Source organism: Scyliorhinus torazame, chromosome 9 (genome assembly GCF_047496885.1).
Source record: "Scyliorhinus torazame isolate Kashiwa2021f chromosome 9, sScyTor2.1, whole genome shotgun sequence".
In the NCBI taxonomy this organism is placed as follows: domain Eukaryota; kingdom Metazoa; phylum Chordata; class Chondrichthyes; order Carcharhiniformes; family Scyliorhinidae; genus Scyliorhinus; species Scyliorhinus torazame.
Window position 1 is genome coordinate 118,909,619 of NC_092715.1, and position 16,589 is coordinate 118,926,207.

The following is a 16,589-nucleotide window of genomic DNA, read 5'->3' on the forward strand; positions in this document are numbered from 1 at the left end:
AGCGGACATCGCAAAGGCCACGATGCACATAATCGACGAATCCCTCTCCTTCCAAGTCGAGAGCGACCCGTCCGACGTAGCTCTGGCGGCCACCCTCAACCAAGCGGGCAGGCCCGTGGCTTTCTTCTCACGCACCCTCCATGCTTCAGAAATTTGCCATTCCTCAGTTGAAAAGGAGGCCCAGGCCATAGTAGAAGCTGTGCGGCACTGGAGGCATTACCTGGCCGGCAGGAGATTCACTCTCCTCACTGACCAATCATCGGTTGCTTTCATGTTCGATAATGCACAGCGGGGCAAGATAAAGAACAATAAGATTTTACGGTGGAGGATCGAGCTCTCCACCTACAACTATGAGATCTTGTATCGTCCCGGGAAGCTAAACGAGCCTCCTGATGCCCTATCCCGCGGCACATGTGCCAATGCACAAGTGGACCGCCTCCGGGCCCTCCACGAGGACCTCTGCCACCCGGAGGTCACTCGATTCTTCCATTTCATTAAGACCCGTAACCTGCCCTACTCCATCGAGGAGGTCAGGACCGCCACCAGGAATTGCAAAATCTGCGCGGAGTGCAAACCGCACTTCTACCGGCCAGAGAAAGCGCACCTGATAAAGGCTTCCCGTCCCTTTGAACATCTCAGTATGGACTTCAAAGGGCTCCTCCCCTCCACCGACCGCAACACGTACTTCCTGAACGTGATTGACGAGTACTCCCGGTTCCTATTCGCCATCCCCTGCCCCGACATGACCGCAGCCACCGCCATAAAAGCCCTCCACAGTATCTTCACGCTTTTTGGTTTCCCTGCCTACAGACACAGCGATAGCGGGGTCCTCCTTCATGAGCGACGAACTGCATCAATTCCTGCTCAGCAAGGGCATTGCCTCGAGCAGGACGACCAGTTACAACCCCTGGGGATACGGGCAGATGGAGAGGGAGAACGGAACGGTCTGGAAGACCTTCCTACTGGCCCTACAGTCCAGGAATCTCCCAGTCTCCCGCTGGCAAGAGGTCCTCCTGGATGCTCCCCACTCCATCCGATCACTGCTGTGTACCACGACCAACCAAACCCCTCACAAACTTCTCCTGGTCTTCCCTAGGAAGTCCTCCTCCGGGACCTCGCTCCCAACCTGACTGGCAGCTCTTGGACCCATCCTGCTCTGCAAACACGTGCGGGCGCACAAGTCAGACCCATTGGTCGAGAGGGTCCACCTCCTGCATGCTAACCCTCAATACGCCTACGTGGCGTACCCCGACGGTCGGCAGGATACGGTCTCCCTACGGGACCTGGCGCCCGCTGGATCCCCACCCACACCTCCACTACCGACCCCATCCTCCCTCCCACCGGCGCACCCCACAACCGCCCCCTTCCCAGGTGGATCGGTCCTTCCACTGGTCCCATCTAGGGGTGATGAAGCTGCTGAAGAAGCTGAAGCCACGCTCCCGGAGCCACGGATGCCTGAGCCGGCGCCTGCATTACCGCCGAAGCTACGACGATCGCAGAGGACAACCAGGGCCGCCGATCGACTAATTGCTTCACTCTAACTGTAAATAATTACTGTAAATAGTTGCGACATGTAACGAGGCGGAACACTGTGTTAATGTATACCGGGTACCACCATAACCTACACCTCTACCGCTGTATAACGCGAGACCACCACCCCCACTGGGCTCTTTTTTTTAACATGGGGGTGAATGTGGTAGTCGGTATTAGGGGTATTACGGTACCCTGAATAATGCTGTAAGACCATTGGTGTGGGTGGTACCTGAGACTGCAATTTTCATTGGTGAAGCCTGCCTGCTGGTTCCACCCAGTAAGGCAGAGTATAAGAGCCTGTGTCTCCCCAGCAGCCGCATTCTGTACCTGCGCTGCTGGGGGAAATATCTAGTGCAATAAAGCCTTCAATTGTCTCCAATCTCGTCTCAGGAGTTATTGATCGAGCATCACTCTGTAAACGCCACAGTGGGATTTGAAATCACAACCTTGATTGTTAGAATAATCACAAACAATAGGCTACATATTGCCCATTTTATTTGCATCAGTGTTTTCTGGTTCTGGTTTCAACTTCAAGACTCAAGGAATGCTCGACAGGCCAATCCAATTTGACTTGTGGGGGGTGATTCTCCGAGCCCAGCGCCGGGCCAGAGAAACGGGGCAACCGCGCCACGACGCCGATGCGCGATTCTCTGTGGTGCGGAGAATCGGCGCCATTTGCGCCGGCGCGTTTGATGCGGGTCCGCTGGAACCGGCGAGGCCGCTGATTCTCTGGCCCTGATGGGCCGAGCGGCAGCGCGGATACGACAGAGTCCAGCCGGCGCCGTTCACCCCTGGTCGCTGCCGGCGGGAACTCTGCACGAAGGGTCGGGGGGCGGCCTGTGGGATGGGGAGGGGGATCAGTCCCCGGGGGGGGGGGGGGGGGCCTCTGATGGGGTCTGGCCCGCGATAGGGGTCCACCGATCGGCGGGCCGGTCTCTCCCCCTGCCCCAGGGCCTACTTTCCTGCGCGGCCGGCCCCTGAACACCGACGCCATGTTGAGTCGGGGCCGGCGCACTGAAGAAGTCCCCTGCGCATCCGCAGATTGGCGTGGCCCAACTGCGCATGCGCGGGTTGGCGCGGCGTCCATTTGGCGCTAGGAAGGGAGGCTGGAGTGGCGTGAACTGCTCCAGCACCGTAAATCGGTCGTCCCCTTGCCCGTTCCGCGCCGTCGTGAAACGCAACGGAGTTCACGACGGCGCGAAGACTTCGTCTCCATTTTGGAGAATTGTCCCCGTGATGTGAAGCTGCTCTAGTCAGTCCCTTTTAGTGAATACAGGTCAATATTACACTGTAAACTATCTAACCAGGAAAGGACAGCAGCCTGGAATACCCTCATCTAGTTTCAATATTTCTAAAAGTTATCTTTCATTTGACCTTGCTCGTTAGCTTTGTACGCCAAGTTCATATCCATTTTCTTCCTGTGTTAATTTTCTTGGTGTTATAATGCCATGCTTCCATAATAGCTGCCAAGTTTATCCAATAGTCTCAGGCTGCACTCTAGCAAGAGGGAGTTATACGACAAAATGACATGTAAAATATTTGTGACTGTTAACACTCAAACTTGAAGTTGCAAATTTGGCAAATTTATTATCCTTTAAAAAAAAATTTTTTTTTTGAATGTTTATTTTCCTATGGGGTATTTTCTCCCAGAATAATTTTCCTACATTTTCTCCTCGCCTGTGTGGGGTGAAAACAGCGTTGAGTGCAGTTGTTTGGCAGCACGGTGGCGCAGTGGGTTAGCCCTGCTGCCTCATGGCGCCGAGGTCCCAGATTCGATCCCAGCTCTGGGTCACTGTCCGTGTGGAGTTTGCATATTCTCCCCGTGTTTGCGTGGGTTTCACCCCCACAATCCAAAGATGTGCTGGGTAGGTGGATTGGCCACACTAAATTGCCCCTTAATTGGAAAATATGAATTGGATCCTCTAAATTTATAAAAGAGTGCAGTTGTTTCCTAGGCGACTGCTAATGTCAGTGTAACTAACAAGTCATTAGGAGTCTTCGGGGACTGTGTCAACATTAATATTCTCCTTTAGCCCGAGCTGCAGATGGGAAACTGGTCAACATGATCCCTATTGGGAAATGAGTGGAGTGTTATGCAAACCATGTGCTTTTTCCCACCTTGTGGCTGAACTTTTCCCCTCTCCTACATAAGTTCCATGGCGGGAGCTGGAACCCAGAGCATTTCCCCACCGATGAGTGGGGTGGATTATGGGCAATTGTGTGCTCCCCACCTAATTAATCATGTGTGCACTCAATTTGGTTTTGTGGTGCAGTGGGCAGGAGGTTGTGTGCCCTGCCATTATATCTGGGCACCATATTTAAAAGGCATCTGGACAGCCAGTTATTTAGCACACCAGGACTTCAGAGCACTGAGATGGCCTCGAGAAGGCACCAAGCACCGGCTCCATTCCTCAGTGATACCTCCCCTGGAGACTCTCCTCCAGGCAACAGAGGACAGGATGCACATCCTTTTCCCAATGAGCAGGAGGCTCGCCCAACTCACTATACCGGCCTGGGGGGAGGTTGCCAGAGTGGTCTGTTTCAGAAGGGTAAAGGGAAGGAAACAGATGAATGATTCAATCTGTGCCGCCAGGGTGAGTGAACCTTATACTCTCTGAACTCATCTCAACATTCTTCTGGATCTGGCCAGGGATGTGGCATTAATGGCAAGGCCAGCATCTGTGTGGCCTATCCCTAAAAGTCTTTGAGAAGGTGCTGGGATGCTGCCTCATTGCCCCATTACAGTCTAGGCGGTCTGCTGGTAGGGAGGCAACTGCAGGTTGCTGACGCAGTCACACTGAAGGCACAGCCATTTTTGGCAGTGGAAGTGAAGGAAGAGGTTAGAGTAAAGGCAACTTGCAGATGTTGCTGATCCCTTGTCTCTGCTGTCCTGCACTTCTCCTTCTGGGACAGGCTGCTGAAGGAGCCTTGGGAAGTAAGCAGTGCATCATTCACACAGCACACACAGCTGCCACTATGGGTTGGTCATGGAGAGACTAAATGTTGAGGCCGCTGGCTGGGGTGTCAATCAAGCACCCTGCTTCATCCTGGATGGTGTCCAAATTCCTGGGTGGGCTTTTGGAGCTACACCTATCCAGGCAAGTGGACAGTATTCCCTCAAACTCCTCATTTGTGCCTTGTGCATGGTGGACGGGCTTTGGGGAGTCAGGAGGTCACATATTAGCCACAAAAATAACAGCATGCAACCTGCTGCTGCATCAGAAGTTCTCACAATCCATCTATCAAGCTTTATTCAGGAGGAGATGGCACTGTGGTGGTTAGCACTGCTGCCTCACATCGCCAGGGTCCCGCGTTCAATTCTTTTTTTAAAAAAATATATTTTATTGAAATTTTTTTCCAAACAACAATTTTTCCCTCTTACAAAGCAAACAAAACAAAACAAAACAGAAATTTTTAACAATACACAGGTAACAAAACCCCATTGTCTGTTGACCTAAACTAAACTAACCCCCCCCCCCCCGGGTTGCTGCTGCTGGTCATCTGTCTTCCCTCTAACGTTCCCCTAGGTAGTCGAGAAATGGCTGCCACTGCCTGGTGAACCCTTGAGCCGATCCTCTCAGGGCAAACTTTATCTGCTCCAGTTTAATGAACCCCGCCATATCATTTACCCAGGCCTCCAGTCCGAGGGGTTTCGCCTCCTTCCACATGAGTAGGATCCTGCGCCGGGCTACTAGGGACGCAAAGGCCACGACATCGGCCTCTTTCGCCTCCTGCACTCCCGGCTCTTCCGCAACTCCAAATAGAGCTAACCCCCAGCCTGGTTTGACCCGGGCCTTCACCACCTGCGAAATCACTCCCGTCACTCCCTTCCAATACCCTTCCAGTGCCGGGCACGCCCAAAACATATGTACGTGGTTTGCCGGGCTCCCGCCACACCTCCCACATTTGTCCTCCACTCCAAAGAACCTGCTCAATCTTGCCCCCGTTATGTGTGCTCTATGTAGCACCTTAAATTGAATCAGGCTAAGCCTGGCGCCTGAGGAAGAGGAATTTACCCTGCTTAGGGCATCAGCCCACATACCCTCCTCTATCTCCTCCCCTAATTCTTCTTCCCACTTTCCTTTTAGTTCGCCCACCGACTCCTCCCCCTCTTCCCTCATCTCTCTATAAATCTCTGACACCTTGCCCTCTCCGACCCACACCCTTGAAAGCACCCTGTCCTGTATCCCCTGTGTCGGGAGCAACGGAAATTCCCTCACCTGTTGTCTAGTAAACGCCCTCACCTGCATATATCGCAAGAAATTTCCCCGGGGCAACTTATACTTTTCCTCCAATGCTCCCAAGCTCGCAAAAGTCCCATCTATAAATAAATCTCCCACCTTCCTAATTCCCAACTGGTAGCAGCTCTGAAATCCTCCATCCATTCTTCCTGGGGCGAACCTATGGTTGTTCCTGATAGGGGACCCCACCAGGGCCCCCCGCACCCCTCTCTGTCGCCTCCACTGTCCCCAGATATTCAGTGTTGTCGCCACCACCGGGTTCGTGGTAAACTTTTTAGATGAGAACGGTAGCGGCGCCGTCACCAGCGCCTCTAAACTCGTCCCTTTACAAGACTTTCTCTCCAGTCTTTTCCACGCCGCTCCCTCACCCTCCATCATCCATCTACGTATCATTGCCACATTGGCGGCCCAATAGTAATCACCCAAGTTCGGTAGTGCCAGTCCTCCTCTGTCCCTACTACGCTGAAGGAACCCCCTCCTTACTCTCGGAACTTTCCCTGCCCACACGAAGCTCGTGATGCTCCTATCTATTTTATTAAAAAAGGTCTTGGTGATTAGTATAGGGAGACATTGAAATACAAATAAGAACCTCGGGAGGACCATCATCTTAATTGCTTGCACCCTGCCCGCCAGAGAGAGAGGCTGCATGTCCCACCTCTTGAAGTCCTCCTCCATTTGTTCTACCAGCCGTGTTAGATTAAGTCTGTGCAAGGTTCCCCAGCTCCTAGCGATCTGAATCCCCAGGTATCGGAAGTTTCTTTCCACTTTCCTTAGCGGTAAGCCTTCTATCTCTCTACTCTGGTCCCCTGGATGTATCACAAATAATTCACTCATCCCCATGTTTAGCCTATACCCCGAGAATTCCCCGAACCCCCTCAAAATTCGCATAACCTCTATCATCCCCCCCGCTGGGTCCGACACGTATAACAATAGGTCATCTGCGTATAACGAGACTCGGTGTTCTTCTCCCCCTCTAATCACCCCTCTCCATTTCCTGGAGCCTCTCAACGCCATGGCCAGAGGTTCAATTGCCAATGCGAACAACAATGGAGACAGCGGGCATCCCTGTCTTGTTCCCCTATATAATCGGAAATACTCCGATCTATGTCGACCTGTAACTACGCTTGCCGTTGGAGCCCCATAAAGAAGTCTAACCCAGCTAATAAAACCGTTCCCAAACCCAAACCTCCTTAACACTTCCCATAAATACTCCCACTCCACCCTATCAAATGCCTTCTCTGCGTCCATTGCCGCCACTATCTCTGCCTCCCCCTCCACTGGGGGCATCATTATCACCCCTAATAGTCGTCGCACGTTAACATTCATTTGTCTCCCTTTTACGAACCCTGTCTGGTCTTCGTGCACCACCCCCGGGACACAGTCCTCTATCCTCGATGCCAGTACCTTTGCCAGCAATTTGGCGTCCACGTTCAATAGTGAAATAGGTCTATAGGACCCGCACTGCAACGGATCTTTGTCCCTCTTCAAAATTAGCGATATCGTCGCCTCCGACATCGTCGGGGGTAGAGTCCCCCCTTCCCTGGCCTCATTGAACGTCCTCGCCATCAACAGGGCCAACAAGTCCACATATTTTCTGTAATATTCCACCGGGAACCCGTCTGGCCCCGGGGCCTTCCCTGCTTGCATGCTTCCCAGTCCCTTAATAACCTCGTCCACCTCAATCGGTGCCCCCAGGCCTGCCACCTCCTGCTCCTCCACTTTCGGGAACCTCAATTGGTCCAGGAACTGCCGCATCCCCTCCTCTCCCTCTGGGGGTTGAGACCTATACAGTTCCTCATAGAAGGTCTTGAACACCTCATTTATCTTTCCTGCCCTTCGCACCGTGTCTCCCCTTTCGTCTCTAATTCCTCCTATCTCCCTCGCTGCTGCCCTCTTTCCCAATTGATGCGCCAACAGGCGACTAGCCTTTTCCCCATATTAATATCTCCTCCCCTGTGCCTTCCTCCACAGTACCTCCGCCTTTCTGGTGGTCAGAAGGTCAAACTCCGTCTGGAGTCGTCTCCTCTCCCTGTACAATTCCTCCTCTGGGGTCTCTGCAAATTCCCTGTCCACCCTTAAAATCTCCCCCAGTAATCTTTCCCTTTCCTTGGCCTCTGTTTTCCTTTTGTGGGCCCCAATAGAGATCAGCTCTCCTCTGACCACCGCTTTTAATGCTTCCCAGACCACTCCCACAGGGACCTCGCCGTCGTCATTGACCTCCAGGTATCTCTCAATACACCCCCGCACTCTTGCACACACTCCCTCATCCGCCATCAGTCCCACATCTAATCGCCAGAGTGTTCTCTGCTCCCTGTCCTCTCCGACTTCCAGGTCCACCCAATGTGGGGCATGATCCGAAACCGCTATGGCTGAGTACTCAGCTTCTTCCACCCTAGAGATCAACGACCTTCCCAACACAAAAAAATCTATCCGGGAGTACACTTTATGGACATGGGAGAAGAAGGAAAACTCCCTAGCCCTAGGTCTAAGAAATCGCCATGGATCCACTCCCCCCATTTGGTCCATAAACCCCTTAAGTACCTTGGCCGCTGCCGGCCTTCTTCCGGTCCTTGAGCTGGATCTATCTAGCCCCGGGTCCAGCACCGTATTAAAGTCCCCTCCTAAAATCAAGTTTCCTGCCTCCAGGTCCGGTATACGCCCCAGCATCCGTCTCATGAATCCCGCATCGTCCCAATTTGGGGCATATACATTAACCAACACGACCTCCATTCCCTCCAGCCTACCACTCACCATTACATATCTACCTCCGCTATCTGCTACGATGTTCTTTGCTTCAAATGCTACCCGTTTCCCCACCAAAATGGCCACCCCTCTGTTCTTTGCGTCCAGTCCTGAGTGGAACACCTGTCCCACCCATCCTTTCCTTAGCCTAACTTGGTCCGCCACCTTTAGGTGCGTCTCTTGGAGCATAACCACGTCTGCCCTTAGTCCTTTCAAATGCGCGAGCACTCGGGCCCTTTTTATCGGTCCGTTCAGGCCTCTCACGTTCCACGTGATCAGCCTCACTAGGGGGAAACCTGCCCCCCTCCCGTGTCGACTAGCCATTACCTTCTCTAGGCCAGTCCCATATCCCGCCTCCGCGCTCCCGCTCGCTCCCCCAGCGTCGCACACCATCCCCGCCCACCCACTCTTTAGCCATTTCCTTTTGGATTTCCGCAGCAGCAACCCAGTTGTCCCCCCCCCCCCCCCCACCACCCCGCTAGATCCCTATCTAGCACGATTGCTCCCCCCATATCACTTCCGTAAGTCAGCTGACTTCAACTGACCCCGGCTACTCCTGCTCACTCCTCGACCCCCCCGTGTGGGGGAACTCCCATCCGCCTTGCGCCTGTCTTCCCGCCTTATTCTTTCTGGAGCGGGAACATCCCTTTACCTGACCCGCCTCTTATGGCGCAGCTCCCTTTCCCCTCCCCCTCTCCTTCCCCATTCTCCGACTATGTCCCGTCTTTCCCCCCTCACCGGCGCCCACATTTCCCCAATGTCTCCCCCCTTCCCTGTTTACTTCTCAATTAACTTCCACCTTAACATTAACAAAAACAATAACAATAACATTTCCTGCAGCATCAGTCCCTCAGTTCCGGTCCAATTTCTCTTCTTTGATGAAGGACCATGCTTCCTCCGCCGTCTCGAAATAATAGTGTCTCTCCTGATACGTGACCCATAGTCTTGCCGGCTGCAGCATCCCAAACTTCACCTTCCTTTTGTGCAAAACCTCTTTGGCTCGGTTAAAGCTCGCCCTCCTTCTCGCCACCTCCGCACTCCAGTCCTGGTATATCCGTACCACTGCATTCTCCCATCTGCTACTCCGCACCTTTTTAGCCCATCTCAGGACCTCTTCTCTGACCTTAAGGCGGTAAAATCACCCTCGGTGGTTCTCCCGCTTTTGATCTTCTCGCCGGAATTCGATTTGCCCACTCCACCTCCATGGGGCCCGCAGGGGCCTCAGCACCCATCAGTGAGCTCAGCATCTTACTTGCGTACTCTCCACAGTCCACTCCTTCCACACCCTCAGGGAGACCTAGTATCCGAAGGTTCTTCCTTCGCGCTCGGTTTTCTAGGGCCTCGATCCTTTCAGTACACTTTTTATGAAGTGCCTCGTGCGTCTGAGTCTTAACCGCCAGGCCCAGGATCTCGTCCTCAATATCTGTCACCTTCTGCTCCACCACGCGGAGCTCAGTCTCCTGGGTCTTTAATGTCTCCTTGAGCCCCTCAATTGCCTGTAGCATCGGGGTCAGCACCTCCCTCTTCAGCAGCTCCACGCACCGTCTCACGATTTCATCCTGCTCAGGCCCCCATGTCGCCTGCGCTTTCTCCGCCGCCATCTTGTACTTCTCTCTTTCTGACCCTTTGGTCGACGATTCCTCGCGCTGCAGCCGCCGCCGCCGGTTTTTTCCTCCTTCGTTTGGGGGGGACTCCCTTCTCACACACCCCACACCGGGTTGCGTCGTCGAAAAATTCCCCGTTGGGGCTCTTAAAAGAGCCCGAAGGTCCGTCGGAGCTGGAGCCGCCGAAACGTGCGGCTAGCTAGGCATCACCGCAACCGGAAGTCCCTTCAGTGGCCTTGATGAGATCTTTTCACAGTTGTTCCCTCTGCTGCTAGAATTCACCTTTGATACAGGCCCTCAGGTCAGCTTGCAGCTTTAAGCTTGCCCTCCCCCGCCTGCATGCTGGAAGAGGCCCTGTTTATCCTGCAGTTGCAGCCAAATCTTTTACTGTTTCTGCCGTGTCTGGGAACCAAGAGACATACCCTTCCTGGGGGACACTGTCAGGGGAATGCTGCAGCCTTCTTCCCACACCGGGAAATGGCAAACAAATGCCGTGGGGGCCCTGGAACGAGCCCAAAAGTCCGTTCCAAGCAGGAGCTACCGAATATGCGACCTAGCTCTGCATAGCCGCACCCGGAAGTCCCCGCGTTCAATTCTGAACTTGGGTGACTGTGTGTGTGGAGTTTGCACTTTATCCTCCGGGTGCTCCGGTTTCCTCCCACATTCCAAAGATGTGCAGGTTAGGTGGATTAGCCATTAGTGCTCAAAGGTTAGGTGGGGTTATTGGGCTTAAATAGGGTGTTCTTTCAAAGGCCGGTGTAGACTCAATGGGTTGAATGGCCTCCTTCTGCACTGTACATTCTATGATTCTAAGACAGTGCACAACAGGCAAGATGGGGAGAAGATGGGAGGGAGCATGCTGATATCCAGCCCCTCGCACAATTTTAACAGCAAACTGTTATACTGGCAGGAGAGGATTGCGACCGTGCAGCATCAAGGGCGAGGTCGGCCTCCTGTGAACATCCCATGAGGAGAACTGATTCATCGCTAAAAATCGGAACCTGAAGGTGATGCTCTGTGCAATGTAGGAGGCTGTCACTCAATCTCCATTCTCTACATTCCAGGAAGAGGGGGTGCCCAGCCCCCTGTTTCAGAAGTGAGCCACAGCTCCCTGAAGAACTCAGATGATAACAAACACTTCTTCACACCTGTGGATTCATCGCAGTGTTCGCCTGAACACTCCATCAGCCCAGAGACATAGACATAGAATTTAGACATAGACATAGAGACTTGCAACTCAATGGGTGATAGATCTCGGTTAGGCTCAGGCTCAAACTGTAGTGCTCACTTCACAGATATGTGTCCACAGTAGATGGAGGAATTGAAAGCACTCAGAGGAATGCTAGAGAAAACTTCCTTACTAAGTCAGATACAGATGATGAGCCTCAGGAAGCAGACACGGAAATAATGTTTGAGTATCAACGAGATGCAGAGGAACATCAGGTAGAGTGGCAAAAAAGACAGAGGAGTGTGTTTGCGTGCTTTTTGATGTTGTGGCTCCAGCATGTAAACACATGGAGATCTCCATAGGGAAGGTGGCAGACGGCATGGAGGATCTGATCAAGAAGTTTCTGCTGAATATGCGCTCAGACCTGCACTCCATCGTTGTAGCCATAGGTAAGCTTGAGCAGTGACTAGACAAGAGAGGGACGGGGCACCTCGACCTCCCTCCAGATATCCTTTCTCCTCAAGGAGTCAGGGAGGGGTAGTTGGGGACCCAAAAGGAGGAGGAGTGTCAGGTGGGCCCCCCACGGCTATAATCCAGGACATTGCAAGTGCGTCCATGCGTTCCGCATCCCCTCTGACTGTGACCCCACGAGATCTAGCCTCTGAGACCCCTGAGAGTTCACCTGCCCCAGAACTGGAGACCCAAAGAAGGTCAGGGTCCTCCAGGCCTCAGCCCTCCAGAGAAGGTCCACTAAAGTCAACACTGACATGGGGTCATAGCAGTCAGTAAGCTGCCCCTACCACTGCTGTGGATGTTGGGGAAGCACCTGGACGAAGTGATAGGGAAAAGCAATCCGCCATTAACCCATAATGACAGACAAGACCGCAAGTTCCCGTCATCATTTCTCGCCGTCAGGAAACCAATTTTCCTCATCCCAGCATATTTTCCCCCCACCCACCATGAACCTGGCCGGAGCTGGGAGGGGACAATTCCGTTAGAGCACCATGAGCACCATAGCACTTTGCTAATCTGGGGCTACCTTCCGTGAGTTACATTTATTTTCTGACAGGCTGAATACAAATTGATTTTGTGCTGTTGTTTCCGGGTGACCTGTTATGTGCCAATTACTTGTGGGGAAGACACAGCTTCTGATGACTTGACCCAGATGTAGAAAGGGATAAGGTGATTTCAGGTAACTGGACTTTGGATGTGGCCAAGCAGGGGATGGGAGGATTTTGGGGTCGGGTGTGGCGGGGTTGGTATGGGCACCAGGTCTTGGGGATGCCAGGTGTTGTTCAAAACAACAGAACCAATAACTTAAACAAATATCAATTCCTACCGTCGTCTCCCAGGCTGACCCAAGTCACGATCACTGCCACCAGAAGGAGTTCGTCGTTTAGGATGAGGGAATTTTGGTGATTTGTTGCGTTCACTTGGAGTAATATACAGTCCACTGAAAAAAGACAATTCAGTACATGACTAGGTGATAAGACTTAATGTGAAAAAATGCATTTGATATTTTAGTAACTCCAGCAATGCGCATATGTGATCTTTTTCCAGATACAATGAATTGGGAACAGATTGCGAGCTACCAACTTTGTGGCATTTTGTTTTATGAGGGAGAGTGAGCAAGGAGACAAAGAGGCCTGGATCGTAACTTATCTGTCCCACCGGGAGTGTGTATGTCAGAAAACTAATAATAATAATCACTTATTGTCACAAGTAGGCTTCAATGAAGTTACAGTCGCCACATTCCGGCGCCTGTTCGGGGAGGCCGGTATGGGAATTGAACCCGCGCTGCTGGCACTGTTCTGCATTACAAGTCAGCTGTTTAACCCACTATGCTAAACCAGCCCCAAACTGTGGGGAAACCAGGAATTGCAATACCCTCCACATGGTTTGGATTTGAAACTGCTTCACAGGGTGGCTTCCAGTTGGATGGGGAATTGGCCTGTGCAGCCACAGGGCCAGGTAAATCTGTGCTGGAGGCACTCGCTGATGAGGTGGGAAACAAGAGCCATTGGGGATAAGAGGCTAGCAATGGGAGGGGGATGCGGCAGCAGGGGGAAGCAGTGGGTGTAGGAGGCCTTGGAGGTATCTGAGATGGAAGGGAAAGACAGAGGTTGGTGGGAGGAGGGCAGAGGTCTTTGGAGAGGGTCGGGGATTCAAGGCCTCAGCTGGGAAGAATTGAAAACCTTGGTGGGGAAGAATCCATGGAGAGGAATGTGAGGCCTAGGGATGGTCAGAGGACTCTATGGGGATGGTCAGAGGTCTCTATGGGGAGGACTGAGAGGCCTGGGAATGGTGGTAGGTATCTGTGGGGAGTAATCAGAGGACTCGGGGTGAAATTGGAGGCCTCAGCAACAGGGAGTAAGAGGCCTCATGGAGATATTTATAGGGGGCAGGGTGCATGATTGCAAGGTTTCTCAGGCAGGTACACTGGATTCAGCAGGTAGGTGCAAATACATCACCTCAAAGATCAGCCAAATCCTCACCTGGATGTATTCCCTGAGCTCCCCAAGGCTCAAGAAACCTGGCCAATAACAGTTAAATTCAAAAAGCTGAATGTCAATGAGGCTCGCAACCTCATTATCATATTTAAAGTGCCTCCTTGGAACAGGTGGTCTCTATCTGCCAATAAAGTTGGAAGTGGCTGGGGTCATTTAAGACTTTAGATCCTTTGCCAATTGACCTGATCCAAATCCACCATTTTGTTTTGGTCAAATTTCTCCCCCACATCTTAGAACCATAGAATCGCTACAGTGCAGCCCTCTGAAAGAGCACCCTACCTAGGCTCCTCCCACTGCCCTATTCCCGTAACCCCACCTATCCTTTTGGACACAAAGGGGCAATTTGTTAGCATGGATAATCCATCTACTCTGCACATCTTTGGACTGTGGAAGCAAACCGGAGCACCTGAGAGAAACCCTCGCAGACACTGGGAGAACGTGCACACTCCACACAGACAATTACCGAGGTCGGAATTGAACCCGGGTCCCTGATGCTGTGAGGCAGCAGTGTTAACCACCGAGCCACCATGAGACATCACCTATTTATAAAGGGACTGAGTTACTGCTTGCAGTATTGCAAAGTATGTGTAGGGGAATATTAATTACTTTTCTCTGGAGGATGTAATTTAGCCTGCTGACAGACCTTAAACTGTTGCTGTGCCAAAGAAAGATAAAAATAAATTACTGCCACAAAATATTAGAAAATTCAGCTAAAAGATCTACTTTGTCAGAAATAAAGCTTCCAATATAGTTCAGGTGAATTGGTGATGAGCTAAGAGAATGACTAGTAATTTCAGTGGTTGCTAGACAAGAATGGTGATGTATAACTGTTAGGAAAGTAATTTTTGACTGGTAAAGTTAATCAATGTCTTCCTACCTTTGGGGACCATTTTCTTCCCATGGAGCACTGGTCTTGGTTTGTGTATCTGGGCTGCCATCCTGTTTGGTCACCTTGGAGCTAAGAAGGTGAGACGTCTCAAATTTCAGGATAGTTAAACTCTAAGTAAAGGTACACAATAAATGTAGCAGTGCCCCTAACAGCACCACTTCCTTCCAAATCATGTGCTCTATAATAACATGTAACATATAATACAAATTAAAGTAGTGCGAACGCTCAAATGTTGATTGACCTCCTGTGTATTTCCAGCTGCGCGATGTGAATGATTTCTTTATTGGCAGTGATAGCACTGGAGCACACCCCTCATTTTAATATTATACTGTATTAAAAAGAATCTGTTACTCGCATCTGCTTCTGAATTAATTTATTCATGCGATTGCAGTACCAGAATCCTGGCAAATGTTAAGCCCTAATATGCCAACATCACTAAAACATATTGATCCAGAATTTCCAAGGAGTGGCAATCACAATCCTTTTTACTCACCTCAGTCAGGAGCTGCACATTTCTTGTCCAACCTTCTGACTCGGGCCTGGTGAGGCCTTCATAGGAATTAGGAGCAGAAGTAGGCAATTCAGCCCTTCGAGCCTGCTCCACCATTCAATCAGATCATGGCTGATCTCTTTCTGGTCTCAAATCCACCTCCCTACCTGTTCCCCATAACCCTTTAACCTGTTTTTTAAAATCAGAAATATATCTGTCTCCTTCTTGAAACCATTTAATGATTCAGACTCCACCTCACTATGGGGCAGCAAGTTCCATAAATTCACCACTCTCTGCAAGAAGTAGTTCCTCCTCAGCTCAGTTTAAAATCTACCACCTCTCAGCTTTTATCTGTGACCTCTCATTCTAGATTGCCCCACAAGAGGGAACATTTGGTCTACGTTTACTTTATCAAACCCTTTTAGTATTTTATATACCTCGATCAGATCCCCTTGTAATGATATGTATAATCTAAGGAGAGTAAAGGGTTAACAAGATGATGTTCATGTATATCAAGACCAGATGGCATCACTGAGTAGTCTTATAAAAGACTGCATCTCTAAGCATTCTGGGAGAAGCTGTTGGAGAAGTTGATGAAGAAGGATAGTGTGAGGTTGAGTTAGAGTGTAGGTTGTATTCAAGAGATAATTCATTACTGTAACAGATTCAATACCATTATTTTGTTAGCTGTTACTCAGTAGAGTGTGCGATCCATTTCAAGTAGTGTAAAATAAACTAGCTTTGGTTTAAACATATAGCTTTATGTTCTTTGTAAACACTATGACTTTGGCTGTCTTGGAGAACAATACAAGGAACATAACAAGGTACCAGGAAATTATTGAAGTAATTTAACTAAAATTAGGCAGAATCTAAGAAAAAAGAAAACCAGCACGTGCTCAGACTTCGATGGCAAAACTGCTTCCAGACCTGTTACATCAACGCACACAGACAAGTTCAGACCTCATGGAGAAACTGCAAACTCTGAAACATTTCTGGACTTCTGGTAAACTTGATGTAAATTGGAAGATATTTAAGCAGCAACTTCAACTATACCTCTCTGCCTCAGATTTAGATAATGCTAATGATAACAGAAAACTCGCGTTATTTTTAACAATGGCTGGAGCACGAGCTCTTGAACTAAATACTTCTTTCCAAATCTCCATGGAAGATGATAAAAAGAAATTTGATATAGTTATTGAAATATTTGATCTTCATTGCAAAGCTCAAATTAATGAAACGTATGAACGGTTTGTCTTTAAAACGAGAGTGCAGAAAGATGGAGAATCTGTAGATTGCTTCATTAATGATTTAAGATTAAAGTCACAAACCTGTAATTTCTCAATTTAGCCGTAGAACATTTATCTCCTTTTTACAATTCCTCTTCCTCTCAGGAATATCCTTTAATTGAGAGG

The 16,589-nt window shown here is 50.5% G+C and overlaps 1 protein-coding gene across 8 annotated transcripts in view; it reads right to left on the bottom strand.

The window, feature by feature from the left end:
- The window catches only part of epb41l4a (erythrocyte membrane protein band 4.1 like 4A), a 323,866-nt gene that overhangs the window by 56,043 nt on the left and 251,234 nt on the right, over positions 1 to 16,589 (bottom strand). For all 8 annotated transcript variants that reach the window (XR_011949090.1, XM_072516431.1, XM_072516433.1 and 5 more), the window contains 2 exons: positions 14,676 to 14,756; positions 12,628 to 12,741 (listed from right to left, as the gene is read on the bottom strand). Coding sequence is in view for 7 of the 8 variants with exons in the window: in XM_072516431.1 (XP_072372532.1) it covers positions 12,628 to 12,741; positions 14,676 to 14,756 (195 nt within the window). In the remaining variant the exon portion in view is untranslated. The remainder of the gene's footprint in view (positions 1 to 12,627; positions 12,742 to 14,675; positions 14,757 to 16,589) is intronic.